At 44.7% G+C, this 27,132-nt stretch overlaps 1 protein-coding gene across 1 annotated transcript in view; it reads left to right on the forward strand.

Moving 5' to 3' along the window:
• Window positions 1-6,603: 6,603 nt before the first annotated feature.
• Window positions 6,604-27,132, forward strand: part of RASSF3 (Ras association domain family member 3) — a 61,018-nt gene continuing 40,489 nt past the window's right edge. Inside the window, exon 1 of the mRNA XM_009906039.2 lies at window positions 6,604-6,986. Coding sequence (XP_009904341.2) covers window positions 6,858-6,986 — 129 coding nt within the window. The 5' untranslated portion in view covers window positions 6,604-6,857. The remainder of the gene's footprint in view (window positions 6,987-27,132) is intronic.

Here is a 27,132-nt window from a genome sequence, read left to right on the forward strand (position 1 = left end):
ATAAGACCACATAATTTTGGAATAATTTATTCTGCTTTTAAGGGACAGACTGTTACAAACTGTCTTTCCTCCCTTGCAACTTGTTTTTGGGTAGTCTTTGCCGTAACAGCTATAATTTACATAATGAATATAATGGAGTCATTGTATTTCCCTGTAAATATGTTACAAAGAAACCAAATCAAACCTGTTATTAGCTAGGAACCCTTTTGGATTTGAGTCCTAAGCACATCTTAAGATTTAGTAGGTACCAATGGGACCAATCATCAATAAAGCTACGTCTGTGGCCAAGCCTTTACAGGATCAGGGCCAGAGCTTGCAAAGACACATGAAGGCAAAGAATGAGAGGGAGATAGAGACCTGCAGGACTCCAGAAGTTACCAAAAGGGTTCCTGAAGCAGCTAGGGGCTGGGGGCATCTTGCAAATCCGTAGCAATTATAATTATAAATAATGCCAGGGTCATTCATGAAACTTCCTGCAAATCACTGGTGAATACAGGGGAATGCTAATGCAAGTTTAGAGAGGTGTCAGGAAGTTTAGTTCCTGAACTGACCATTCCTCTCCCACAGGACTGCTCCTGCTTCCCTTCACTGTTCCTGCCTTGCTGGAGGCTGCAGCTTGTGACTGCAGGTGCACTATAGGTCCTGCTTGCTGGAGCATATAGGAATTCTTGAAGGGTTTCACCAGGGGGTGTGTGTGTCTCTGAAGTAAAGGAGGAATCTGTAGACTCTTTTCTTGAGATCTCCACACTACTGCTTTTGTTTTAATAGAAATATAGTCTTAAATGCTACAGGGCTCTCCAAGCCCATGCCCTGTCTTCCTTTTAGCTTTCCTGTTCCTTTGACCCAGTGTTTGTTGATGTAGCCTGATTAAACAAATCTGGAGAAAAGACCTAGGCTTGTGTGCAGCATCTTGGTCCTGGAGCTCAAAGCAGCATTACTAACCTAGTGAATGCTTAGTAATTTTCCCATTTTAATGAGTCCTCCCAGTTTCTCTGTCAGAGGGCTGAGGGGATGTTTTAGAAACATATAAACAACATGCAGTTGCTGATGGACTTAATGTAAACTCTATAGGATGTTTTATCAGTTGTCCCTTTGTTTAGTCTGGGAAGCAGAAGAACGGGGGGAACAAAAAGAGTCCTCAAATACCCAAAAAGTTGCTGTAAAACCCAGCAGTGGACTATTCTCTCTTTCTTCTGAACCTAGCAGTTGACTGTTCTCCCTTTCTTTCTTTTGCTAGGAAGCAAATGAGCAAGATGAAGGATTTAAAATGAGATACTAAGAAAAACTTTCTAACTCCAATAGCCTAAACATTGGAAAGGGGAAGTGCTACACTACTGTACTATGGTTCAAGAAAGGGTTAGTTAAAAGTCTGTAGGAAGGGGGTAAAGCCCTTGAATCTTCTTCAGAGAAAGAGATGAATTTACTGAACTAACCCTTGTAATTTTGTTCAACCATACTTAACTGTGGTACTGTGATCACTTAATACAAGTAAACAAATGAAGCTGCAGGACCTTGTGAAACAGTCCAGCTTTATGCAATTCAATGTTTGGTCCTAAGGGTTATTTCAGTTATGGTAGTTGAAAGCCCTAATCCTTACCAGATTCATAAAATTATTCACACCTGTTCTGCCATTTAGGAAGCTGAGCTTTCATTTCTGCCTTTCTGGAAGCTATGCTTGACGTTTCATTTCCCTAAAGTGACTCTCCAAACCCACAGGGGGATTTGAAGCTGCATTTTATCCTTGAATGTAATAGTGACTTTAAATACACAAAAAACCCCCTGTGCTTCTGATTGCTTTTTATTGTTACTATTATTTTTTAGTTCAGAAGACTCTTGGTTTGGAACACAGTGTACCCATTACTGGTTTTGGTTTTGTTACTTGAGTCACCACTTCTAAACGGCTTGAATGGGCTTTAGTTTAAATATGTTCTGAAATCTATCTGCGTCATCAAGTTTTAATAAATATAAGACAAGGAACAACAGTTACAAACTTGAACACAGAAGTTTCACTTCAACATGAGGAGAAACTTCTTTATGGTGAGGGTGATGGAACACTGGAACTGGCTGCCCAGAGAGGTTGTGGAGTCTCCTTCTCTGGAGACTTTCAAAACCTGCCTGGATGCGTTCCTGTGTGGACTGCCCTAGGTGATCCTGCTTAGGCAGGGGGGTTGGACTGGATGATCCCTGGAGGTCCCTTCCAACCTCTAATGTTCTATGATTCTATGAATAATAAAATGACAACAAAAGAGTTTATTCTTTTATTCACAGGTGCATTCATAGCACTACTTGCTGCTTGAACTTATTTGTAATTAAAAAAACCCTGCAAACATCTTGCTCCTCTTGTCAGTTGCCTGTATGATAACTGATTGCCAGCTTAATTTCTCACTGAACTGAATAATTTCTTGGAAGGATGGACTGAGAGTCTCAGTGCTCATCTATGTTTTAAATCTCTCTCCTGTGCCACATTTCTTGGCTTTTAACTTCCCTATTCTTACCTAATGCTTCAATAATTCTCTTTACAAACAAGTATGCCTTCAGAAGGCTTTATTAACTGTATCTTGAGATGTGGCTGGCTTTGTTTTTATTATGCAGTGTTGGGGTATTATTTTTTGTTGTTGTTTTTGAATTTTTAAGAGGCCTGTCAGTGTGAAACAAAAATAAAGCAAGGCTGATAGTGTTTGCTACCAGTTGTAGCCATTGTGAGTTAAGAGCTTACTGAGGAAAACTAAAGTGACATTTAAGTTGGAGCTGATATAGTTCAGGTTTGGAGCACGAGCCTTATGAGGAGAGGCTGAGGTTGCTTAGCCTGGTGAAGAGGAGGCTCAGAGGAGACCTTATTGCTCTCTACAACTACCTTAAGGGAGATTGTAGCCAGATGGAGGTTGGTCTCTTCTCCCAGGCAACCAGTGCCAGAACAAGAGGACACAGTCTCAAGCTGCACCAGGGGAGGTTTAGGCTGGATGTTAGGAAGAAGTTCTTCATAGAGAGAGTTGTTAGCCATTGGAATAGGCTGCCCAGGGAGGTGGTGGAGTCACCCTCACTGGTGGTGTTTAGGAAGAGACTGGATGGGGTGCTTGGTGCCATGGTTTAGTTGATTAGATAGTGTTGGATGATAGGTTGGACTTGATGATTTCAAAGGTCTCTTCCAACCTGGTTAATTCTATTCTATTCTATTCTATTCTATTCTATTCTATTCTATTCTATTCTATTCTATTCTATTCTATTCTATTCTATTCTTAGTGTAGAGATTTCAATGCAGCACCTAACAAAGAGGCTTAGATAAATTTTCCATAGGTAAGATCAAGAAGCCAGTTTGAGAAGGTGGAAAAATAGTTGTCTGGAGATGGAGACCTTAGAAATCTGAACAAAGAGTAGCCTGGGAATAGTGAAATCCACAGCAGTGCCAGTTAATCTGTAAGTATCAGCCTTGCAAAATGTTTGATAGGTTTTGAATGCGGTATTTGCAAGCATCAAGCGAATCAGAACTGGAGGGCATCACATCTGCTTGTACCTTCATAAGAACTGTCTGATTCAGTTTCACATCTGAAATAAAAGTAAAAAAAACAACCCACTGTCAAATTAAAAATTAAAAATCAAACTAGAGAATAGCTGTCAAAATTATCAGGCTTACAACCAGCGCTATAGCTGAGGGGTGAACTCATATTGGAAGATAGGTGACAAAGAACACAGACATGTTTTCCCCATCATTCTTTGTTGCAGAAGGAGACAAACAACACTGTAAACTTTTTGGTGTTAGCAGTACAAATGATGCTTTGCAGACAAGGTGAATGCCATGCCTTGCTGCCAGGGAACATGTAAACTCAAGCCCAGGACTCGCAACTGATCTTGCACAGATGTACTCGAGTTCATTTGAAGCAGCTTATTGGATCAATAATCCACCTACACACTATCAGGTTTGAAGCTGCAGCCAAGCAAATGAGTTATACACACCTTGCCTTTTGTTGCTAGGAAGTCCATCAAGTGTGCCAGTGGATAACTGTTAAAAACACCTTTGTCATTTGAAAACACAAACCCCATTTTGTAGCACTCCAGAGTCACTTAAAATCCATCACCTTTACCACGCTCACATCAGGGGCATTTCATCCAACACCTTTCTAAACTGAGGTTACTAGGTCTTGGCCATGTCCAGAGGCAAGCCCAGCAGATCTTTGATGGGACTTTCCTTCTGGCATGGGACTAGTCTTGGCAAGCCATCTAACACAATGCTCATTTGCCTAAAGCAAGCATTTAAATACATTTCAGTCACATACATTTGCATCTGGGGAAGAAAAACCTCATGTACCAGTATAGGTTGGGGACTGACCTGTTGGAGAGCAGCTCTGGAGAAAAGGACCTGGGAGTCCTGGTGGACAACAGGATGACCATGAGCCAGCTGTGTGCCTTTGTAGCCAAGAAGGCCAATGGCATCCCAGGGTGTATTAGAAGGGGTGTGGATAATAGGTGGAAAGAGGTTCTCCTCCCCTTCTACTCTGCCCTAGTGAGGCTGCATCTGGAATATTGTGTTCAGTTCTGGGTCCCTCAGTTTGAGAAGGACAGGGAACTGCTTGAAAGAGTCCAGAGCAGAGCCACAAAGATGCTGAAGGGAGTGGAACATCTCCCTTATGAGGAAAGGGTGAGGGAGCTGGGTCTCATTAGCTTGAAGAAAAGGAAACTGAGAAGTGATCTCATTCATATTTTATAAATATGTGAAGGGCACGTGTCAGGAGGATGGAGCCAGGCTCTTCTCAGTGATGTCCAATGACAGTACAAGGGGCAATGGGTACAAGCTGGAGCAGAGGATGTTCCATGTGACAGAGCACTGAACAGGCTGCCCAGGGGGGTTGTAGAGTCTCCTTTGGAGACATTCAAAAGCCACCTTGATGTGTTCCTGTGTGACCTACTCTAGGTGATCCTGCTGTGGCAGGGGGGCTTAAACTAGATGATCTTTTAGGTCCCTTCCAACCTCTAACATTTTGTGATTCTGTATGATTCTGATTCAAGTAACTTGGCATTCAGCTTAAAGCTGTCTTTAGTACTATGATGCTTTGCAGTGCCAACAAGTAGGCTCAGATCTGACATGTTCATGTCTACACTGTTAGACTAGATTATTTGTTTTAAAAGCTATCTAACTTTCCAATCTTCCAGATGCCAAACTCCATACAGAAATCTAGGAAGAATCAGGGTTGATGGGAAAGTAATGATTTGACACCTCCCAAACTGGTTAACTGGTTTTGGTTCTCAATGTGAGTTGTTTTGCTGGTGTTGAGGTGACTTTATCAATATGTATGGCATACAAGCATGAGACCAGCATCTAACAGGCAGAAACAGACCCAGCTCCACTTGAGTGGGGTGATAGGAACAGCTGCACATAGCAGATGAGTTTATGAGGAGCCAGGAAGATGGGGACAGGGAAGAGGTAAAGGAGATGTCAGCTAATGGTGGTGTCCTAGATACATCTGTGGCTGAGTATTGAGGCTACAGGAACTGATGTATCAATTCAGACTGTGACTTGGTAAACTTGCAGCTTTAAATCTGTTAATCTAAATCTGTGCAATTGCTGAAAGGTGTAGCCTGCCCTCCTTCCTGATCCCCACAGCGCTGTCTCCAGGGGTTTGCTCCGGCAGTGATGTGACTCACTTCCTCTGGTGGGACCACTGCCATGGCACAAGGGGACGACAAGAACGCCAAGCTGAGGGCGTTCAGGAAAGGCGAGTCTGCTTTTTTTCAGGCAGCTGCGTAGCCTTAGGAAGCCCTACCTTAAACCCAGTATCCTGTCTGTGACAGTGACCAGCCCTAGCTTAATTAAGGGAAGACATGAGAAACTCTGAAGCAGGTAATTATGGAGTGCCTCGGCCATCGGACACCGCTTGTAATTTCCCCCATTAATGATGAGTTTGATGTACACCCTGTGTCTTATCAGAACTTTTGTGCCTTTAAACATGTTTCCCCGTTGCAGCTCTGAATATCCTTGCTATCTGTACACGTATCTAATCTCTGCTGAGTCTGGGAAAGCTTGGCTCCTCGCTGCATCCTGGGGCAATGAATTCCACTGATCTAATAGTCAGTGGGCCTGATGGTGCGAGGAGTGGCCAGGGCCAGCCACTCACAGCAGCTGCGGGAATTCCAGGTTTTTATCGCTCAGCATGACTGGGTTTGCCGCCAGTTGCAAAGCTTAAATTCAAAAAAGAAATACAGGAGAGGCTTGCAATTATTTTGCCATCGGTTATTTTTTAGCAACTTTTTTCTTACAGGCACAGGAGTGAAATCCGGTAATTATTAGGGAAAGTTTGGGAACTTCTTTCTTTAGGCTGATCTTTGAGGTCTCTTCCAACCTTGGTGATACTGTAATACTGTGACCCACCACCGCCACCCCCTCTTATACCTCATTGCTGTAATTAGCGAGTGGGGGGGCTGAAGCCTCTGCACAGAGCCAGCAGAGAGTCAGTAACTCCAGCCCACGCCCGTGCTTTGATCTTCCCCCTCCTTCCCCCCACGCTGCCGTCGGGTCCTGGCACTCGGTGGCTGGGCTGGCCGTGCCGGCAGGATTCCTCGCTCGCACAGGCCGGTGTTTCGTGGGCGGGAAGCCGTCGGCCCCCGCCCCCTCACCTGCCGCCCGGGGCGGGCGTCCCGCGGGGCGGGCGGGGTGTCGCTGCCTGGCCGAGTTCGGAGCGGCGCTGCCCGCGGAGATTTGTGCGGCAGGAAGGGAGCGGAGGGCGGGAGCGGAGCCGCCAGAGTAGCAGCTCCTCCTCCTGCGCCCCGGGAGAGGAGCGGCAGCGGCGGGGCCCCATGCGGCGGCCGGGACGGCGCTCTCCGCCGCCCGGCCCCAGCACCATCGCCACTAGCAACCGCCGCCGCTAATGACCTGGACCAGCAGCATGAGCAGCGGCTACAGCAGCTTGGAGGAGGAGGAGTCCGAGGAGTTCTTCTTCACCGCCCGCACCTCTTTCTTCAGGAGGCCGCCGGGCAAGACCCGGACCACCCCACAAGTGAGTACTGTACGCGGGGCTGAGGGGCGGCCTCGCCCTGTGGGGTAGCAGCCGCTGTGCCGGGCTTTGCCGCCTTCCTCCCTCTGGCTTCGGTCTCCACGTGTCCGCCGCCCCCTCCCCCACGGGGACGAGCCCGCGGGCGCCGCCCGGGTCCCGTGTCGGAGCAGGAAGGAGGTGGCGGGGCAGGGCTCCCCTCCCTGGGCTCCGAGCGGGGCTCCTGCACAGGCCGAGAGCCTCTCTGGAGTGGGCTCGCCAGCTCCAAGAGCTCGCCGGGGTGCCCTGCTCGGAAGCCGGGCTGAGTGAGCCAGGCTGTAGGGCTGATCCCGCAGAGTCCGGGGAGGGGGCTGGGGATGTGTTCAAAAATCACATGCTTCAGTGGTGAGTAGTCGTGCTATCAGCCCTGCTATCGGCTCTACTGGCAGCTCTCTGCTGGGGTATGGCAGGGTCTGCCACTCCACTGCTCTTGGAGCTCATTTCGAGATGAATGACAGCCTCTTCAGCTGTTTTGTTGGCAGAGGGAGGCCTTCAGAAGTGCTCGAGTATCTTGGTTTAAGCATTCAGGCTCGGGAAATCAACTGCAAGTGGCCTTTGAAATCAAGAACCGATAAAAAAGCAAACCCCTCATTTTTGTGGGGGACCTACAGTGATGCAGACTCAATGAGAAGTATTGGTGTGTCGAGGAAACCTTGCCACAACGAAATCATCCCTCCTCACCTAGGACTAAAACTCGTGTTCAGGGATACAAAATGGAACAGTCCCTGGCCCATCCAGAGCAATCATTAAATCATGTAGGATAAATGTAGGGTTTCTTTAGCAAAACAGTCCAGCTGCACTCTGTTCCCAAAGTGCAGGATACTTTTCTAGACGTGGTTTGTATCTTTGGAAACCGGTGAGCCTGCTTCGTTTTTGCGAGCACTTCTTCCCGGGCTCACACCGGCATCTGTGGCCTCTCTCTGGTCACTGCCTGTTTCTTTGTACAAGCGTTTGGTGTTTTTTCCCCACTGGACTTTGGTGTCGATATTACTGCTGCTATGGAGACCTCGTTATACACTTGCTTCTCAAAGTCTGGATACCTCGTTGGTGCCCTCTGCTCCCTCCCCAGCAAGCCCCACCGTTCGTTGCCCTCGGCTGTTCTAGGCTGTGTTGTGCTGCAGAAAGCCAACCTTGGTTTCAGTTTCTTTGAGGTTCTCCATCTGTTGTGCCCCGTTTGCGATTTCCTTAAAACTTAAGCCCTCTAACGGCCCCTCAGGAAACTCCTGCTTCTGTTCAAGGAAGTGCATGGAGCTTTCTTGAGCTTTATCTTCCTTCGCAAAATTTGGCAGAGAGCCTGGGCGCACCCTCTCCTTACACCTGAGCTCAGGCGTCTTGTGTAAATAGGCTGGGACCAGCGTTTTATCAGGTTATGGCTGCTTCCCCAGGGTGATTCTCATGGCACCCCTCCTCAGGGGTTGTCTTTTTCTCATCCATCTCGAGTTTCAGCCTCCCGCTAACCTGAGTGACTCTGGGGAACTTGGTAAGGCTTGCTGGATGTCCTTGATCTTCATCTGCTAACCTATTTGGTCAGCACTGGCTGCCACTTGGCCGTTGCAGAGGAGGGCTGCAGAGTGACAATACTGTGGGAGCAGACACCCCGCTGCTGTCTGGCTGCTGTGACATGAGATGTGAGAAGGCCTAAAGCCTTGATTCAGATCCTAGAAACACGTGTCTTTATAATGCTGTTGTATGAGTTATCTTACTAAATACTAGTCATCTAAGTAGTAAATTGTGCCAGTAAATTGCTGTACGTGATGCTAATGTTACCAAGCAAGAGTGGGTGGGAAAAAAAGCGCCAACTCAAGCCCTAAAATTTGTTACTGTGCTCTAGTAATGTTTCCCTAAAGAATACTGCAGTGAGGTGCTGCAGGGTACATGTTTAAGTATGTATTGAGTAGCCCGGAACAGATTCATCTGTATTGCTGACTCTGCAGCGTCAGAAATGCTCAGCTAAATGTTTCTAAGCATGAAGCTATTACCAGTTGCTCTGAGCTGCTGAGTTAGGGGGTGGGGGGAGGAAACAATCCTCAACAGTCATGTGGCCACTAAGAGTGAGTTTCCCCTTCCAGCAATAACAATTATAATAAGCCTCTTTGTACAGATGAGGATGTTACTTTTGGTTTGTATTTGAGGTTTAGGCAAAAAAATGCACACTATGTCCCCTTGAGCGAAAAGAGGGGAGCTGTTAGTTATTGTTTCTGTGTCCTTCTCAACTCTACAGATACTCAGTTGTACAGTATGTGTTTTCTCTTTTTTTTTTTTCCTCTTTTAGAAGAGTTATGTGCTGGCAATTGTTGTCTTTGGTCCCTCTGTCATGGGGAAGAAATGGGTTAGAGCATTTGACTTGCAGCTGTGCCTGCAGAAAAACTCAGCAGTAGTATTTGGACTTATTTTGCATGCATTTCTAAAGAAAATAAAATGTAAAAAGGCAATTTTTAAGCTGGGTGAAGTTTTGGCTTCCATGTAATGGGGCAGGGATAGACTTAGTTATGTACCTCAGCTTCTTGCAGCTAAACCAGGATCCAGATGAATTCTGGTATAAAAATCTTGTGATAGTGCCTGTGGGCTCTAAGATGGCTCATCTGTAGGGTGGTTAAAGGTTTGTCTCTTGATCTCTCTTCACCACTTCTAAAATACAGAAGCATGAACACCATTACAGTGTATGACACACGGCATGGTGTTCTGGGGCCAACCAGTGACCCCACAGCAATTTCCTAAGCAAGAAATACTTTAATCTGAGGGCAATGTGCATAAAATGCAGACCGCTTTATGCTCTGGTGGTGTTCATGGAAGTTTAGCTTTACTTAAGATTTTCTTCTGTGGATGTTGTAAAATTTAAGTATCAAAAGCTAGATGCAGCTCATTGTTGCATGTTTGCAGTGACTCATTTCATAAATGAAAAAGGAGGAACTGGAAATATTTGTATCTTGCCAGTGTGACTGCTCATGTGGTAAAGTTATCCATGTGCATAGGCTTTTGCAAGATGAGGCCTGTGCTTCTGCATGATCAAGCCTTTGGCAATTGCCCACTCCTTGTAGACAAAACAACAAAATAAGATGTTTTGCAGACTTTCGAAAGGTGACCCCTTTCTCTCCCTCTTTCCTCCCACTGAGCCCCATCATTTCAGCAGAAATGAAGGCAGTCATGCCTGCTCCAGCAAGCCATACCATATGTTGGAAGGATACACGTCTTCCTGCAGATGTTTTCTGTGCTTCTTCCTTTCCGTGTGTCAGTTCCTTGTATTCTCCCACTTTGAACAGGGTTGGTACAAATCCTCACAGTACTTCTCCCTCTCAGGCAGCTTGATGGACAGTGGCTTTTCAGCCATTGTGGCTGGTGGCTATGTTAGCTTCCTGTCTTGCTAAGCTTATGTCTTCTGGGAGGATCACTGCAAACACTTGGGGAAATCTCTGTTCTTGGTTCTGCCTGCTTTGTGTTTTGACATCCTCTTCCACTGCAACTGTAAGGGTGAGAAACGTGAGAAGAGGCCATGGGCAAGATCTCTTTGTCTGCCCTTGTGTGAGGGATCTGAGAGAGGATGCTATTATGCTTTGGGAAACACTCCTTCAGAAGCTGGTGGTGCTCTGAAGATCATGGATCCCAGCTGTTAGGGTAAATCTTGCAGCTTGTATGAGGCATCTGAATCATGAAAGATTTGTGTTCAAAATGTGAGGGAGCTCTGGACTTCTAATGAAAAAGAGCTTGGAGATGGGAATTTCGGTGCTTCAGCGCAGCTCTTCTCTTTGAAGAAATAAGTAACTGTGTTTTTGCTCTCTTTCTCACCATTTCCTATAGGACACTGTAAAACAAACAAACAAAGCAAGCCCCAAATTAAAAGTCCTCTGCTTGCAAGAAAAATGCAGTTGCTTCTCTTGGCAGTTTCCAGAAGTGCACACTTTCCTCCTGCCCCTGAGAGCGTGCTTGTTGCTTCACTGTCAATGCAGGGCCTTCTGTGTCTGAAGTCTGATTTCTCCTTCTCTCTTCCCCTTACTGGTCTTGATCTTCATGGCTTTCAGACCCACTGTCTTAAGTTCCTTCCCCTGCACCCTTACCCAGTGCCTCCTGCCATGACATTGTTTTTGTGGCCATATTTTCTGCACATTAGTGGAATTTGCAGGTGTGTGTCGGGGGGGGGAGGTACGTGGGAAAGGAAATTCATAAGAAAGCTGGGAATGAAAAACAGATATAAAGAGCAGGGGAGATGTGAAGGAGAGAGGCAAAAGGCACAGAGTGCAAAGTCTCAACCCTAGTTATTTGTGGCAGGGTAACCAGCCAGCACGTTCCACTGTTGGAGGAGGAGGTTTGCAGGGAAGGCTTTGGGCATTTGTTGTGTTTTGGTTTGTTTTTAACCAGTGAACTGCTGCAAGTGTGAGAAAGTAGACAGACTTTTGAGTGTAGAAGCCCTTGTTCAGGTCTGTTCCATATGAATTTGCACAGTGGGTTGAGGAATTTCATTGAGAGGAAGAGACGAAAAAAAAAACAAAAAGGGATTTTATTTGGGAAGAAAATGGTTTCTAGGGGTAGAATGGAATTTGTAACTGCTCAGGTCTAGTTAGTATCATGGTATCAGTCAGGGTTGGAAGGGACCACAAGGATCATCTAGTTCCAACCCCCCTGCCATGGGCAGGGGCACCCCACACTAGATCAGGCTGGTCAGAGCCTCATCCAGCCTGGTCTTAAACACCTCCAGGGATGGGGCCCCAACCACCTCCCTGGACAACCCATTCCAGGGCTTCACCACTCTCATGGTGAAGAACTTCCTCCTAATGTCCAGCCTGAATCTCCCCACCTCCAGCTTCATTCCATTCCCCCTAGTCCTATCACTGCCTGATATCCTGAGAAGTCCCTCCCCAGCCTTCTTGTGGGTCCCCTTCACATACTGGAAGGCCACAATTAGGTCACCTCAGAGCCTTCTCTTCTCCAGACTGAACAGCCCCAACTCTTTCAGTCTGTCCTCGTAGGAGAGGAGCTCCAGCCCTCTGATCATCCTCCATGTTACCAGTGTCCGTTATTAATAAGTTCCACGCTGTTTGGCCAGTGCAGCTCTTCCTGGGTTTCCTCTCAGTAACATTCCCTAGGGAAAATGGCTCTCCTGACTAGCAGAACAAATGAGATTTCTAATTATAGGCTTGCTTTGGAGCCAAAAAGTTTAGGTTTGTGCTTGACGTGAAATTTGTTTAAAAGAAAACACAACTCCAAACAACTAAAAATATCCACCAATATTTCATTCTTTTTTAAAAAATCCTTTTGGCAGTCAGTGGATACTATGGGGTAAACACTGTCACAGCTAAAATACTTGAAAGTTAAGAGCTGAAGGAATGAGCAGGGTAGAGATTGTGTCTATTTTAAGCCTGTGTCACTGTCAGAGCGAGCTGGCCATCCTTATTTTGTGTTTCTGCCTCGCTCTCGGAGCACTGGGTGTGCTGTGTGCACGTCAGTAGCTTGAGGGAGTGTGGTGGCCATTTTGGGGTCAACTCTGAGTTCCCTTCTGATGTTTCTCAGCCTCTGGAGGTGAGATGAGATTTATGCTCTGTGCAGAGGACACTGATTGCCATACACTGCTGTTGGTTCCTAGAGTCATCAGTTCAGAATTTGGGGACTTCGCTATGTGCAAGGGTAACTACTAGCACACACAAATTTAAGAAACAAGTTTTGAGTGATAGAATAGAATAGAATAAACCAGGTTGGAAGAGACCTTCAACCTATAATCCAACCCACCTAATCAATTAAACCATGCAACCAAGCACCCTATTAAGTCTCCTCCTGAACACCTCCAATGATGGTGACTCCACCACCTCCCCAGGCAGCCCATTCCAATGGGCAAATCACTCTCTCTGTGTACAATTTCTTCCTAACCTCCAGCCTAAATTTCCCCTGGCACAGCGTGAGACTGTGTCTTCTTGTTCTGGTGCTGGTTGCCTGGGAGAAGAGACCAACCTCTGCCTCTTGACAACCTCCTGTAGTTGTAGAGAGCAATAAGGTCTCCCCTGAGCCTCCTCTTCTCCAGGCTAAGCAACCCCAGCTCCCTCAGCCTCTCCTCATAGGGCTTGTGTTCCAAACCCCTCACCAACTTTGTTACCCTTCTCTGGAAGCGTTCCAGCAAGTACTGTCCCAAGAAGAGCTGAAGTCACTAAAACATCTGAGTGCTGTTGTATTCAGCATTTTAGGTGTCATGTGGCCAGCAACAGCAGCAGGTTGTATTCAGAGTGCTTGACTAACTCTTACCTTGCAACTCTTTTTCAGTCTGTTTTGCAGTTGCTTCTCTGTGAGCATAAACATTGGGAGCACCAGCAGTATCTAACTAGCTTTATTACTGGCATTTGGTTGAACATTGCCAGGTAAACACTGGATTTTTAATTTTTATTTCAAGTTGGAGGAAAAAAAACTACTCTGATTTGCGTTTCTGAGTAGTGGAGTGTGGTACCTAGGTTTTTCACTGGTACAATCAGCAGTATCTAGTATGTATGGGTGCTCTGTGATTTAAGTGATGCAATAACCCTGTGGTTTTAAGTGCAGCAGCAGAACTGCTGGAGCTTTGGTCTTTCACTGAAGCCAGAGGGTATTGGCCATCAATAGCCTTATGGTCCAAAGGGCTTAGACTTAAGCTTCTTCAGATACATGTGAATAGTCATGAAGACACAAGGAATTTTAATTGAGGAGTCTGGTGAATTCAGGGAAGTGCTCTACAGAGCCACTGAGCTCAGGATCATCTGAATACACTGACACTGGAAAAAAACCCAGACATAAACAGTTACTTAAGGAAGGAGAGAATTTGGTACTCTGTTTTCCTGATTTCTTAATTCAGCTATAGACTTATGTGTAAAAATAGTGTCAGAGTAACATTTTTGGAAGAAGTTCTTGCTGGCTAACATTTAGCCACTGCTAAAGTGCCACTAATGAAGAAATACTGAAGTAAAAACTGATCCTGCAGTTTGTCTCTTGTGTAAAAAGCCTGCAGCACCAGTGATGGATTAACAGTTGCAAATAAACTGATTAACAAAGGATTTTAGATGAGGTGGTAGATCTGTAATGCAGTGTAATGACAGTAAACTTGTGAGCCAAGACAAGCAGTATAAGCATCAGGAAGAGAGAAGTGAGAGTGACAGACCTCTGTCTTTCAGCTCTCCTCCAGGACAGAGTTTACAGCTAAGGCCCTTGGGACTTGTGCAGGCAGGACACTTTCCTCCCAGGCAGAGGTAGTAGGGGTTTAATGTATGCCTGGTTACATTCACATGGAAAAAAAGTGTGTGTGTGTATATTTTATATATATAATATATATATATGTACAAAACCAACCAACAACAAACTGAAAAACACACACAGAGATTTGTACCTTTTGAGATCAGCATTCAGGAAAGGTCTTAAAACCAGCACATACCACAGACTTTGGGGATGTGCCTTGGTGGGACAAGCTAGCTCTACGTGCTGTCATGCCCACCAGTTTCAGTACAGTGCTTACCAGACTACAGTAGTGCCAGGCTTTTGTATGTGTTTAGGTGCCTGTAAAAAAAGCCCATACATTTCTGAAAGCAGGTATGAATTTACTTGGGATGAGTAATTGCTGCTTCCCTTCTGTTTTTTGGCACACTTGATGTTTTGTGAGGTGGATGAAATAGTGCAGACACTTTTGAGGAGAGTGCTTCCTATGCAGACATGTATTTGGCTATGCTAAGCAACCATATGTGATTTATGTAGCAATTAAGATCACTTTCTAGTTACTCATCTCTGTGTGTGCTGGAAAGGAATCTGTGTTCCCGTAGACAGGGGAATCTGTGGTGTGCTCAAAATAATAGTAAAAGCAGGAGTGGTTCATCTGCCTCAGAGGAAGCACCAAGTGTTAGTGCTGGGTATGTAGGAGTACTTGGTGTGCTGCTTGTCAGCTTCTCCGTCTCGCTCTTTACCCACAAAGTAATTGTGGAAAAATGCTGTTTGCAAGTGCATTTCTTTTAGAAATGACACACAATAATGCAGTAGGAGCAAATGACAAAGGCAGTCATCTGTAATCTTTTATAGTTAGCCCTGTTGTCCGTAATTAGGACTGCTTGTCTTGTGTTCTGTTTAATTGATCCAAGGTGCGATCAAGTGTATGGATGTGCCGTCTAACTATGCTGTACTCTTCCTCATAGTGCACAGCCATTGTATCTTGCTTGCAGTACCCAGTCAATATGGTCATTCTAAAGCCATTTTAGTTTTACTAATTACACCAAGTTCTGCTCTGAGTGAAGATCATCTGGGTCACAACAACCCCATGGTAAACTCCAGACTTGTGGACATGTGGTTGGAAAGCGGCAACTTGGAGAGGGACCTGGGGGTATTGGTTGATAGTTCATGGAGTATGAGTCAGCAGTGTGCCCGGGTGGTGAAGAAAGCCGGTGACATCCTGGCCTGTATTAGAAACGCTGTGGCCAGCAGGAAGAGGGAGGTGATCATCCCCCTGTGCTCAGCACTGGTGAGGCCAAACCATTGTGTTTGGTTCTGGGCACCTCACTACAGGAAGGATATTGAGGTGCTGGAGTGCATCCAGAGAAGGGCAACAGGGCTCATGAAGAGCCTATAGCACATGACCTACAAGGAGCATCTGAGGGAGATGGGGGTGTTCAGTGGGAGAAGAGGAGGCTGAGGGGAGACCTCATCAGTCTCTACAACTACCTGAAGGGAGGTTGGAGTGAAGAGGGGCTAGCCTCTTCTGCTTGATGACAGGTGACAGCACTCAAGCTGTGCCAGGGGAGGTTTGGGCTGGTTGTTAGGAAATATTTCTTCACTGGAAGGGTTATCAAACACTGGAATAGTCTGTCCAGGGCAGTGTTGGAGTCACCATCCCTGGGGGTGTTCAAGCAGCCTGTGCATCTGGTGCTTAGGGACGTGGTTTAGTGTTGACCTTCTGTTGTTGGGCCGAAGGTTGAACTAGATGATCCTTGAGGTTTCTTCCAACCAGACATATTCTGTGAATAGTTTGGCAAATAATTAAGTGCTTAATCTTATTTCTACTGAAGCAGGGATCCCATGATTTATCTTGTTATCCCTGAAGAAAAGTTTGTGATAGATCAAATTGGTTAATACTGCAAAAGTAGCATAAAGCCTTCATTGATGACAAATAAGCTCTATTATAGAGGATTTCTTCTCAGTGACTTCTTATACATGGTTGTGCCTACTAGGATCATACTAGCTTGTAAACCTGAAAGAGTTTAGTTCAGATATTTCTCTTAGAGCATTACTTTTGCTGCTTTATTATCTTCTGAAGAATTTTACTCCTCAGGAACAAAACCTGCTCATCTGGCTGATCAGTCCACCAGCAGCTTACATAAGCGAAGAGTATGAAAGTCTTTTTGTTCAGAGCTACTGGTTTCATTGTGAAATATCTTCATGGTTCATCTGAGAAGTATGCAGTAAAGCTATATAAACTAGCAACTGCACTGGGGATTTCAGCATGACCCATAGTGCTTACGTGTACAGAAACTGGCATATTTTTTGGCACTGCTTAAAAGATCAAGAATATGGTGGTTGCCTGTTGCATAATGGGGGAATTGACTTCCATTGTTTGTCCTAACATCTGAAATGACTAAGTTCAAGGTTCAGTGGTGTGAGAATAGCCTAAGAGTCAGTGCAATTTTATTTTTTGTAATAGATGTAATTTGAACTATTGTATTATGACTTTATTGATGTGTGCAAAGATTATATAGTCTAGACATAGACAGGCATCTTATGTTACCTTTTATGAGGTAGAGAGTGAAAAAAATAATTTACTTTCTTTGTGTCTCTGGTTAGCTTGCTAGCAGTAGAAAAGTTGGCATGTGGCAAGTGACCTAAACTATGCCTAAAGTGCACAGCAGATGCATCCTGTACCCAGCTGCAGGAGCTGAGCCTCAGACTGCCCTGACTGGTCAGCCCTTTTGCTTTATTACTGTGTATGGGTGTTTTGCTTTGAAAAGCAATGGGGAGAGAAGCATTTCTGGGTCTGTCAGGCTGAACTGTTCAAGCTAGGCATTAAAGACCAAGGAACAGAAACATGAGCAGGAGAAAAGTTCATTTTAATCCTGTCAGATGCGCAGGCAGGAATACTTGTGATGCATGGGATGACTCTTACTTTGTATATAGTACAGGAGTAAATTCCTCAGTAGGTAGTGCCCCTGAAAACTGCTGAAATCCTTAACTCTCTGAGACGTGGACCTGGCAGCCGATGGCTTCAATTTTTGTCTTGCTTTCATATTTAATGGAGGAGAGAGAAGGAATCTTCATGTAGAAGACTTGCTCCATCTGTTGCAGAATGATAGATAAGAACACTTGTCTGCTGCTGAGAGCAAATTGGAGCTAATTGTCCTGGTTGGATGTGAGGCACAGTGAAAGGCGCATTTGAGATGTGGAATTCATTTGTGATTTGGTTGCGTTCTAGGAGCTCTGACTGAAAGAAGGAGGAAAAAGTATTATATCTATCCAGGCTGAAAAATAGGTCTGTTCCTATTTCTATACTAGGGAGTGATGCTTTGTGTCTTGTACAAAAGTGAACAGTTTCATTGAAAGTGTACGCTTGGAGCAGTTGATGCATCAGGTCCCCATGTACAAACACTGGCAGTGGAAGAACACCAGAGCCAGGGAAACATCACTTGTGCAGGCAACCTGATGCAAGCAGCAACCAGACTCCTACATAATCTGCACAAAAGGAATCTGCTTCACTAAGAACAACTTGGTCTTTCATTAAAGAAATCTTCCTCTGATCATGGTGCTGTAACCAGCTTTCATAGCGCCTAACATAGCACATTACCTTTTTTATGCAGTGTGACAACGCTACATAAGCTGTAGCTTAGAAGTTTTTCTAGCTCTTTAAGCTAATTTTGATGTAAAATGCAATATGAAGGACAGTTTGCATTTTTCACACAGGCAAGCAGGTCAGGTTAAAATAAACAAAATCCTGGGAGTATATCACTGGATATTCAGGGGCTCTTTAGTTGTTGGATTGTGGGAACACCTTTTTCCCCTTCAAAGAATGTGCAGTGTGGGATAATGACTGACAAGAAGCTTTATCAACTCTTTCTGTAAGGAAAACCATTTAGCTGCTCTAACAGAGTCCAGTAATTGGATCTCAGGATCTAACTGGATGGATTCACAGTTGCTAGACAAGATATTCTCATGGAGTAAGCCCATTGTAGAGTTCAAAGTCTGGAGTATCTTTTTCTGTTTGCTAACCTAATGCAGTTATTTCCTGGGGAATTGACTCTTCTATTGAATGGTTTTAGTTGCCTTTTAATTTGTTGTAATGATAAGAGATTGCTGTATGTATGTATGGCTGTCTGAGGAGACAAGTGCCTCTAGACATCAGTCAGATAAAATTCCTAATAGGATCATCACACTAGCTTCAGATTTCATGACCATAGAAAAATACAGTCGAAGCTAAACTAATTTATGTAAGGAGTTGCCCTTCTTAAGTTTGTTTCTTTGAGTTCTGTGGCTGGCAGTATGTAAAGAATTACTCTAAGCAGAATGATTGGGTGTGTTGGGTTTCTTTCCCCTCCTTGTTTTTTTTTTCTTCAAAGTCTGCCTTCTCCTTTTAGTCTGCACCACTGTGTTGAAATTGCTGACAAACCAGAGTACCTTCTTTTAACATTCTCTAAATCAGCTGCAAAGAATGGGTTGGGGTCTGATTTGGCCTTCATGGGAACAAGTTTGTTGTCACAGAATTTGAAAAACGGTGTTAGTGTTCAGCTGACCACGTGATCCACTTCTCTGAACTTTTGTTGGTCCCTTGCTTGCCCAGGAGGGATTTGTACAGCTTTTTTTTTAAAAGTATAATAATGTAAAAATTCAATTTACTAAAGCCCTACATGTTTCAATTGAAGTATATTAAAGACAATCTCTTCCACAAGATCAATTCTGTCCTCGAAGTTGCAACTTACTTCTTGAGAAAATACTGAAGCTGAGTTACCAAAGAGTAGAAGAGCTGGAAGAATACCCTTATTGCTAGCTCAAACCTGTGTACATGGAGACTTCATGAGATGGATTTGGCTGTGGGGTTTATGGCTTTTTGTCACCCTGGTCAGAGTTCTTGGTCATGTATGAAAATGAAGCAGTGCTTAGTATGGTGAATATTTTACATTCTGGATTAGGCTGGGTGCTAGTCAGCCAGCACACAGAGTATCCACAATTCCTTAGACCTGGTTGCAGCATACCTAACATTATCCCAAATAAATGCAAAGTGTTTAGGTGGGTAGGAGAACCAGTGAGTTTTGAGCTGATGGATATCAAATCAAAGTGATTCTCTTGCTAGTGGAGCATATTCCACCAGGATTTCCTCATTGGTTTATTAAACCATAGGGCATTTGTGGTTGCTCTGATATTATGTATTGTGATGGCAGGTTTGTTTGTAAACCAGAGGAGAAATAATTCTTAGTACACACCTTTCGTGAGTTCCCAATAAGAATGGAACTGTTAAGTAAAACAATAACCAAACAGAAGTGCCCAGCTGTCAGAAAGCCAAGTAGGTTGGCTTGAAGCAGGGCAGGTGGTGTAATGCAAATTAGTTTGACTTTTCTTTGATCACCAAATCACAATGAGCTTCCTGGGAGGTTAATCTTGCATTTTGTCACAAAATCCCACCTGTGTGCTCACCTGTGCCTGAGAGGAACTTGTGAAGTGTATTTTGGGGTTGTTGAAAGTTATTGGCAACACCCTCTTGTTTTGGCTCACTTGGGTATTCTTTGTTTCCTAGTTGCTGTTACCGTGTTCCCCAGTGGTAGTATTGGGGGGCATAGAAGCTTTTCAGAGGAATGTTCCACCTGCTGAGCTGAATCCTAGGTGTTGTTGTTTAACCCCAGCCAGCAGGTAAACACCACTCAGCTGGCTGGTTCACTCCTCCCCAGTGGGATGGGGGGGAGAATAAAACCAAACAGTAAAACCAGTGGGTTGAAATAAGAACAATATAATAGTGAAAATGTAATAAAAGTAATACAAAGGAATATAACAAAAAGAGAAATAAAACCCAAGAAAAGTCAAACGATGCACAAGGCACTTGTTCACCACCCGCTGACCGATGTCTAAGCAGCAATCGGCCCCTCCTGGCCAACTGCCCCCAGTCTGTATACGAAGCGTGACATTCTGTGTTATGGAATATCCCTCTGTCTGGTTTGGCTCAGCTGTCCTGGCCATCCTTCCTCACAGCTTCTTGTGCACCTGCTCAATGGCAGAGCATGGGAAACTGGAAAAAAAACTTATCTTAGGGTAAGGGCTAATTAGCAACTGCAGTGTGTTATCACCATTGTTCTCACATGAAGTCCAAAACACAGCACTGCAACAGCTACTAGCAAGAAGATTACCCCAGCCAGAGTCAGGGCACTAGAAAAGAATTAATGTTCTCCTTTTAATATGCTACCCTGGAAGGTTATGTCACTGATTACTTTGTTTTATGGATAGAGTTGATGGGTTTGTCTAAGTTGACAGCTGCTTTTGATTCGGTTACATGTTCACACAGTGTGAAGCTTACTTCAAGATGGGGAAACATGATTGTTTATACTGCACTAAAAGGCTGATATGTCAAGTGAAACATCAAAGCAGTTTCTAATGCTCTGAACTTTAAAACTCACAGCTGATTTAATTAAAACATAATTAAAAGACATATCTTGCCCCACCCCTAAATACTGACCCCAAATAGTCTTCAAAGCATATTTTGGTGGTTTCCTCCTGCCTTTCTTAAGTTACCATTGGAATATGAAGAGGTAGCTTGTAATTGGGACAATAATAGATCTTTAGTGAAGTAAATGTTTGCCTTACAAGCTGTTGAAATGCTATGGTCTGTGAAAATAATTTGGTATTGGAAACAACAACAACCAAAGTTGTAAACCTAGTGATTTTTCTTGTAACAGCTAAAGTGGATGGCAGACTTGGGTGGGGGTTCTTTAGTGATTCATAGCTCCAAACAGCACCTGAAGCTCATGGTAAGGATGCTGGTATGCCACCGTTACCCCCACCCCCCTTTCTTTTTTTCTTTCCTTTTTTTTTTTTTTCTTCTTTTTCCATTCCCCCTGTATGATCCTCCTATCAAATTTTAATCAAAGATCCTGTATTAAGATGAGTTTGGGTTTAGCTAGACCTTTATAACCAATGCTGGACAAATTTGTAATATATAATACAGCTTTTACTGAGCTGTGGTTGTGAAAACTTTATGTGGAGAATTCAAGATAGGAGCTTGTGAGAGACTAAATCTTGTTTCTCTTGATGTGACTCAACAAAGATAAAATCACCTTTGCTGATTGCCCAGACAATAGATGATGTGTATTGGGCAGAGCCACTGGAACGACTCTCAGGAAGGTGCATAGATAAGGATTGCTCAGGAGACTGCAGCTGTCCTGGAAATAATGGGCAGAGGCCACTGCTATCGATACTCTCTGGAATATACATACCTAAAAACTGTATAAAAGATCTGAGCAACTACTGGCTCAGGAGAAGGAAAACACAGAAGGAAAAGCCTGAGGCAATGCTGCTCTGAAATAAAACTGAGAGAATACCAGGAGAGAAAAAAATGACAGAGACAGCACCATGGAGCTTGGAAGAAGCAGACCAAGAGGAACCCTCTCTCTGTGTCCTAAGTTCTCCCTGCTGCAACTCACGGAACTGAAGAGGCTGCTCAGAGGACAACATCTCTTCTACAGCCAAAGCTACAGCACCCTTCCTCTACAAACCCAACATCTCTACATCCAAAGCTGCTGCAGCCTTCCTCCACAGACTCAAACTGTCTTGAGGGGTGAGGGGTGTGGTAATACAATTCCTTTCCTCTTCTCTCTCTCCCTCACTATTTTCTCTCTCCTTCTGATCCATCCACTTTATTTGTGTAATAAATAGCCTAGCTGTTGATGTTTTGGCCTCCTTTGTGCCTCTAATTTCACAACATGGGAATATTCAAGAGAACTGAGTCTCTTTCCCTCTCTGGACCGAGACAGAGCTCCATGCAGTATGTCTGGACTTAACCTCTTCTACAAGTAGCAACCTCTATGTTTTCATTTGCAGAGAAAATACAGGAAAAATAAACCAAACCATCTTTCAGAAGGCATTTTCACATTTGGTAGTGGTTGTGTAGGAAACAAAAGGCAGCAGAGGAGTATTTGTAAGGATTATAGAAGCAGTATTCTTAGTACTAGCAATGACATTTCATTATCTTGTAGATAGGAGCATGACAGTGTGCTATGCACATGCATTAGAAATGTGATGCCTTTCCCTCAATATGGGAAGGAGATGCTGCTTTTAGGTACTTCCAGAGATCCTCTTTCATTCTTCCCTGTTTTCCCTCACTGTGTGTTCCCACATGAACCTTAATACTGCTCTCCCTAAGAAATTCAAACTTTGATCTGACTGTTCTGAAAGCAAGAAAGTCTGCAATTGGTTAGGGATGTTCTACTGAATCTCCAAGCTAGAATTAGATTCCATTCTCTTTCAGACATCACAGAGTATTAGGGATTGGAAGGTACCTCAAAAGGTCATTTAGTCCAACCCCCTTACCAGAACAGAATCACCTAGAGTAGGTCACAGAGCAATACATCCAGGCGGGTTTTGAATGTCTCCAGTGAAGCAGACTCCACAACCCTCCTGGGCAGCTTGTCCCAGTGCTCACAGTGAAACGTTTTTCCTTATGTTCACATGGAGTGTCCTGTGCTCCAGCTTACAGCCATTGCCCCTGGTCCTATCATTGGGCATTGCTGAGAAAGAGCCTGGCTCTGTTCTCCTGACATGTGCCCTTCACATATTTTTAAACATTAATGAGGTCACCTCTCAGTCTCCTCCAAGCTAAAGAGCCCCAGCTCCCTCAGCCTTTCCTCATAAGGGAGATGTTCCACTCCCTTCAGCATCTTTGTGGCTCTGTGCTGGACTCTTTCAAGCAGATTCCTGTCTTTGAACTGAGGGGCCCAGAACTGGACACAATATTCCAGATGTGGCCTCACCAGGGCAGAGTAGAGGGGGAGGAGAACCTCTCTTGACCTACTACCCACACCCCAGGATGCCAGTGGCCTTCTTGGCCAAAAGAGCACATTGCTGGCTCATGGTCATCCTTCTGTCCACCAGGATCCCCAGAGCCCTTTCTCCTACACTGCTCTCCAACCTATACTGATCTATGGAGTTGTTCTTTGCCAGATGCAAGACTCCACACTCACCCTTGTTGAATTAATTCAATTTCTCCCTGCCTAACATTCCAGCCTCTCTGTCTCTCAACCTTCAGGTGTGTCAGCCAGTCCACCCAGTTTTGTCAGCAAACTTGCTGACAGTGCACTCTGTTCCCTCATCCAGGTTGTTGATGAATATATTGAATTGTACTGGTGCCAGTGCCAACCTCTGAGGGACTGCACTAGATAAAGACCTCCAACCAGATTCTGCTCTGGTGACCACAACTCTCTATACCAGGACAAACTCCCCTGGGCAGTGCTTGCTCTGTTCCCTCTTTGTTGCAGTCAGTGCTGTTTTGTGACTGCATGCTCACAAAGATATCTTTTAGCTGTAGTCTAAGTTGTTACCCACGTTGGTTACAGCATTGCTGATCTACACAGGCAATCTGTAAATAGGTAGTAGTGTTCTCTTTTGGGTTCATACCTTCACCATACTCCACGTTTGTTGAAGCTTGTGTACACAAAACATTTTGGTGCAAACATTGTAGAACAAACAGAAATTGGTTCCCAGGATGTAACTTAGGACAAAACACAAGCCTGGTGCGACTCACGGTACTTGTTCCGACGTTTTGTAGAGGGTGCTGAGTGCAGCCAGGTTTTCTGTCCCCTAGGCTTATCGTGTGAACCAGGAGGAGCAAGTTATATCTCTCTGTGTTCTACAAGCAAACAATTCATGCTCCTTCAGTTGGTTGTGCACTGTGACATCTCGGCCACACACCTACCAGGTGGATGCTGCAGGCCTAAGGCTGTTTGAGAGCGTGGCTGCCATTGCTTGAGCAGTGGGTGTGGTTCCACTGCAGCTTCACTTTAACGAAGTTAGCTTTTTTGCCAGATGCCTGCCTTGAACCAGACTTCTCCTGCAAGAGGAACAGTTCTGGTGCTAGAGCAGACTGTGGAATGTGCAGGTGGGGAGGCTGATGGGGAGGACTTGGTTTATTTTCTGAAGCTGTGCATTAGGAGGGAGAGCCTCAGTAGATGAGGCAGAGAAGACAAGCCTTAGAGTGGACATACTTCTTAACTGGATAGAGATGCTGCGGGTAAGCAGGGGTGGAAAAATCTGGAGGTTTTGGTTTTGTGCAGTTTGGGGTTTTTTGGTGTTTTTTTTGTTTGTTTGGGTTTTTTTAATAATGCTTCTGAAAAGAGAGAAGAAAGCAGCAGAACTCACTGAATGGAGAAATTAGTTTGTGCTTTAGTATCTGACAAAAAGTAGCACACCAAATAGGATTGTACTGTAAACCTGGGATTGATGTGCAGATTCCTGATTTTGCAAATAGATGTGTTTGTGTATTTCTAGCTCTTCATCTCTTCTGTGGCTTTGGAAGCCTCCCTTATGGTTCCCTGTAACAGGTTTTACAGGCCAGTTAATCCATTAAAGAATAAAGTTGAGGGCACTATTTCAACCTGCTGAAATGTATTTTGAGTGTTATGCCACACCAAAAGGTAACTGCACTCTTTTCTGTGCCTTAACTAACTTCAGTCTCAAGCAGTTATGAAAATTTTCCACTCCAAGTGTGACTGTTAATGGAAATAAAGTCTTTGATCCTTTTGCTTGCCTTTTAAAACTGCAGGCAAGTTCCCTTGCTTGCCAGTTTTGAGAGGAGATTGGGAAGGATTTACTAAACTGTTTGACAAAGGTATCATCAGTATCTATTGTCCTGGTGCCTGGTAAAATGTTTCACAACTGAAACTCTCTGCCTGTGGTAATTATTACAGTAAGCAACTTTATGCCATGATTTTACTTTGCTGGTTTTGGCTTTGTTGGCTATGGCATGACAGTTGCTGCTGTTCTCACAAGTGTAAATATAGGTGACTTTTTGAGCACCAGAACTGCTGGAGGGGAAGAAAGTGGCTTTTAGTGAGCCAAAGACAGAGATGTAGGTGAAAAAGAGCCTGCAGCAAGGTAATAGGGATCTCCTTACGGTAGAAGGTCTTGCTTTGCTGTTGGACCACTGGAAGGAAAGAAGGCTGGGCCCTGTACTCCACCTGCCTTTCTCTAATCACAAAATGGGAACTTTTCAATGTCTTGACCCCTGACTATTTCATAACATCTTTTAATCATTTCAAGATGGGAGATCATCCCCTCATAAGCTTCTGGACAAACTGGAAGGCAGTTATTTTCAACCTCCCTCTTCTCCCACCACCTCATTTGCCCCCTGCCCCCTCCTCTTCCTGAAAAATAGGATTGGATGTTAGGAAGAAATTCTTCACCATGAGGGTAGTGAGACACTTGAACAGGTTGCCCAGAGAGGTGCTGGATACCTCATCCCTGGAGGTTTTTAAGGCCAGGCTGGATGTGGCTGTGAGCAACCTGATTTAGTGTGAGGGGTCCCTGCCCATGGCAGGGCGGTTGGAACTGGGTGATCCTTGAGGTCCCTTCCAACCCTAACAATTCTATGATTCTATGAGTAGGACACTAATGTAGTCAGGATTGTGGTAAATAGCAGAGCTGTGCATGCTGCTAATGTAAGAAAAATGCCAAGTTTAAAAAAGCACATCAAATGGTACCTCCTTATTTGGCAGATTAGATCTATTTTATTGTTTTTAACCTTGGTTGTTTTTATTGTAGGAGACACTGAGACGTTCCCTCCCTTCTCTCTTCCCTTAGATCTCTCTCATGAATGTGTGAATCTGCTTTGGGTACTTTGTTAAAACAAACAGGGGACAAGTATGGACAGCTACCAGTGGACAGGGTGACATTAGCAGGAGCAGAAGGACCTGACTGACATTGCTGAGACACGAATGCGTTTGGCAGTTTGAAGGCTCTCTCTGAACTCAGGTCTTAGATGAATGTAATGCAGGGGAACATTGAACAATGAGTATAAATATTTAGATTTACATACAGTGAAGTTTGGTTCTGCCAGTGAGTAATATCCTTTAGGAATTAATTGCAAAGTCCCTTATGTTTTATGAAGAGCTGAAAAATGACCGTAAGCAGCCATCAGACTGGAAGAGCACCTGTGTGCCCAGCCATCTGAGGACATAGTGTGTGTCCTGTTCAGGGAAGGAAGACCAAGGGAAACTGCACAGCCTGTGTCTCCTCACTGGCTTAAAGCTGCTCTGTACAAGCACCTACATAAAGAGTTAAAACTGTCTACCCTGAGCAAAGGGAATGGTGTGAGCAGAGGTGAGAACCTTCATGTGTGCTCCAGCCTTCCTGTGCCACTGTAGCTGAACCTCTGTTCCCAGTGGGCATTTCCCCTGTGTTGATGCAGTGTGCCGGCATTAACCGGGCAGAGACTGGGGCAGGGCCACAGCCATGGGGAAAAGGCCACTTGCCCTGCTCTCCAGAGGGCTATGGCATGAGCTGGGTGGGGGATGAGGCATTTGTGTGACCAAGCCTGTCTAGAAAGAAGCCCCAGTTCAGCTTCTGTGTGAGCAAGGGATGCTGGGGCTAGGAGGAGGACATGAGCCTTGTAGTTTGGATGTTCTGTGCATTCTGTTAGTGGTGCAGAGAGCTGGGCAGGCAGCCTGTCAGGCCTATCTCCTGTGTGAGACATGTCCAGAGAGCTGAACAGCAAGGAGAAGGATGGCTTGGAGAGCTCCTGCTTGGGAACTGGAGTGGTTTGCACAGAAAATGGGTGCTGTGAGTAGCTTTACCTCACTGGGGCTGGTGGCTGGGTGGAGATGATGGTGTATGTTGCAGTGATGCAAGTGGTGGGTTGGTGGGAGATCTGAAAATGAAATAATGACCTCATCTGGAAGGAGCACTGAGTCTGTGCTGTTCCAACCAGGATACCTGTGAGTGCAGGAGGGTTTTTTGTCATCTTGTTTTCCACTGCCTGTTTTGTTTTCTTTGTCAGGGCTGGCTAGACTGAGTTTGAGCTGATACCATCAATTCAACCTTCAGTATTTTCTGTGTTCTTTTAAACTTCTTCCTTCATGGCTGTGATGCCCAAAGAGATCCCAAAACAATACCTGGCTGCATACAAGTGCTTTTCAGGTGATGTTTATCAACACCACTTACCAGACATCTG

Source organism: Dryobates pubescens, chromosome Z (assembly GCF_014839835.1).
Source record: "Dryobates pubescens isolate bDryPub1 chromosome Z, bDryPub1.pri, whole genome shotgun sequence".
NCBI lineage: Eukaryota > Metazoa > Chordata > Aves > Piciformes > Picidae > Dryobates > Dryobates pubescens.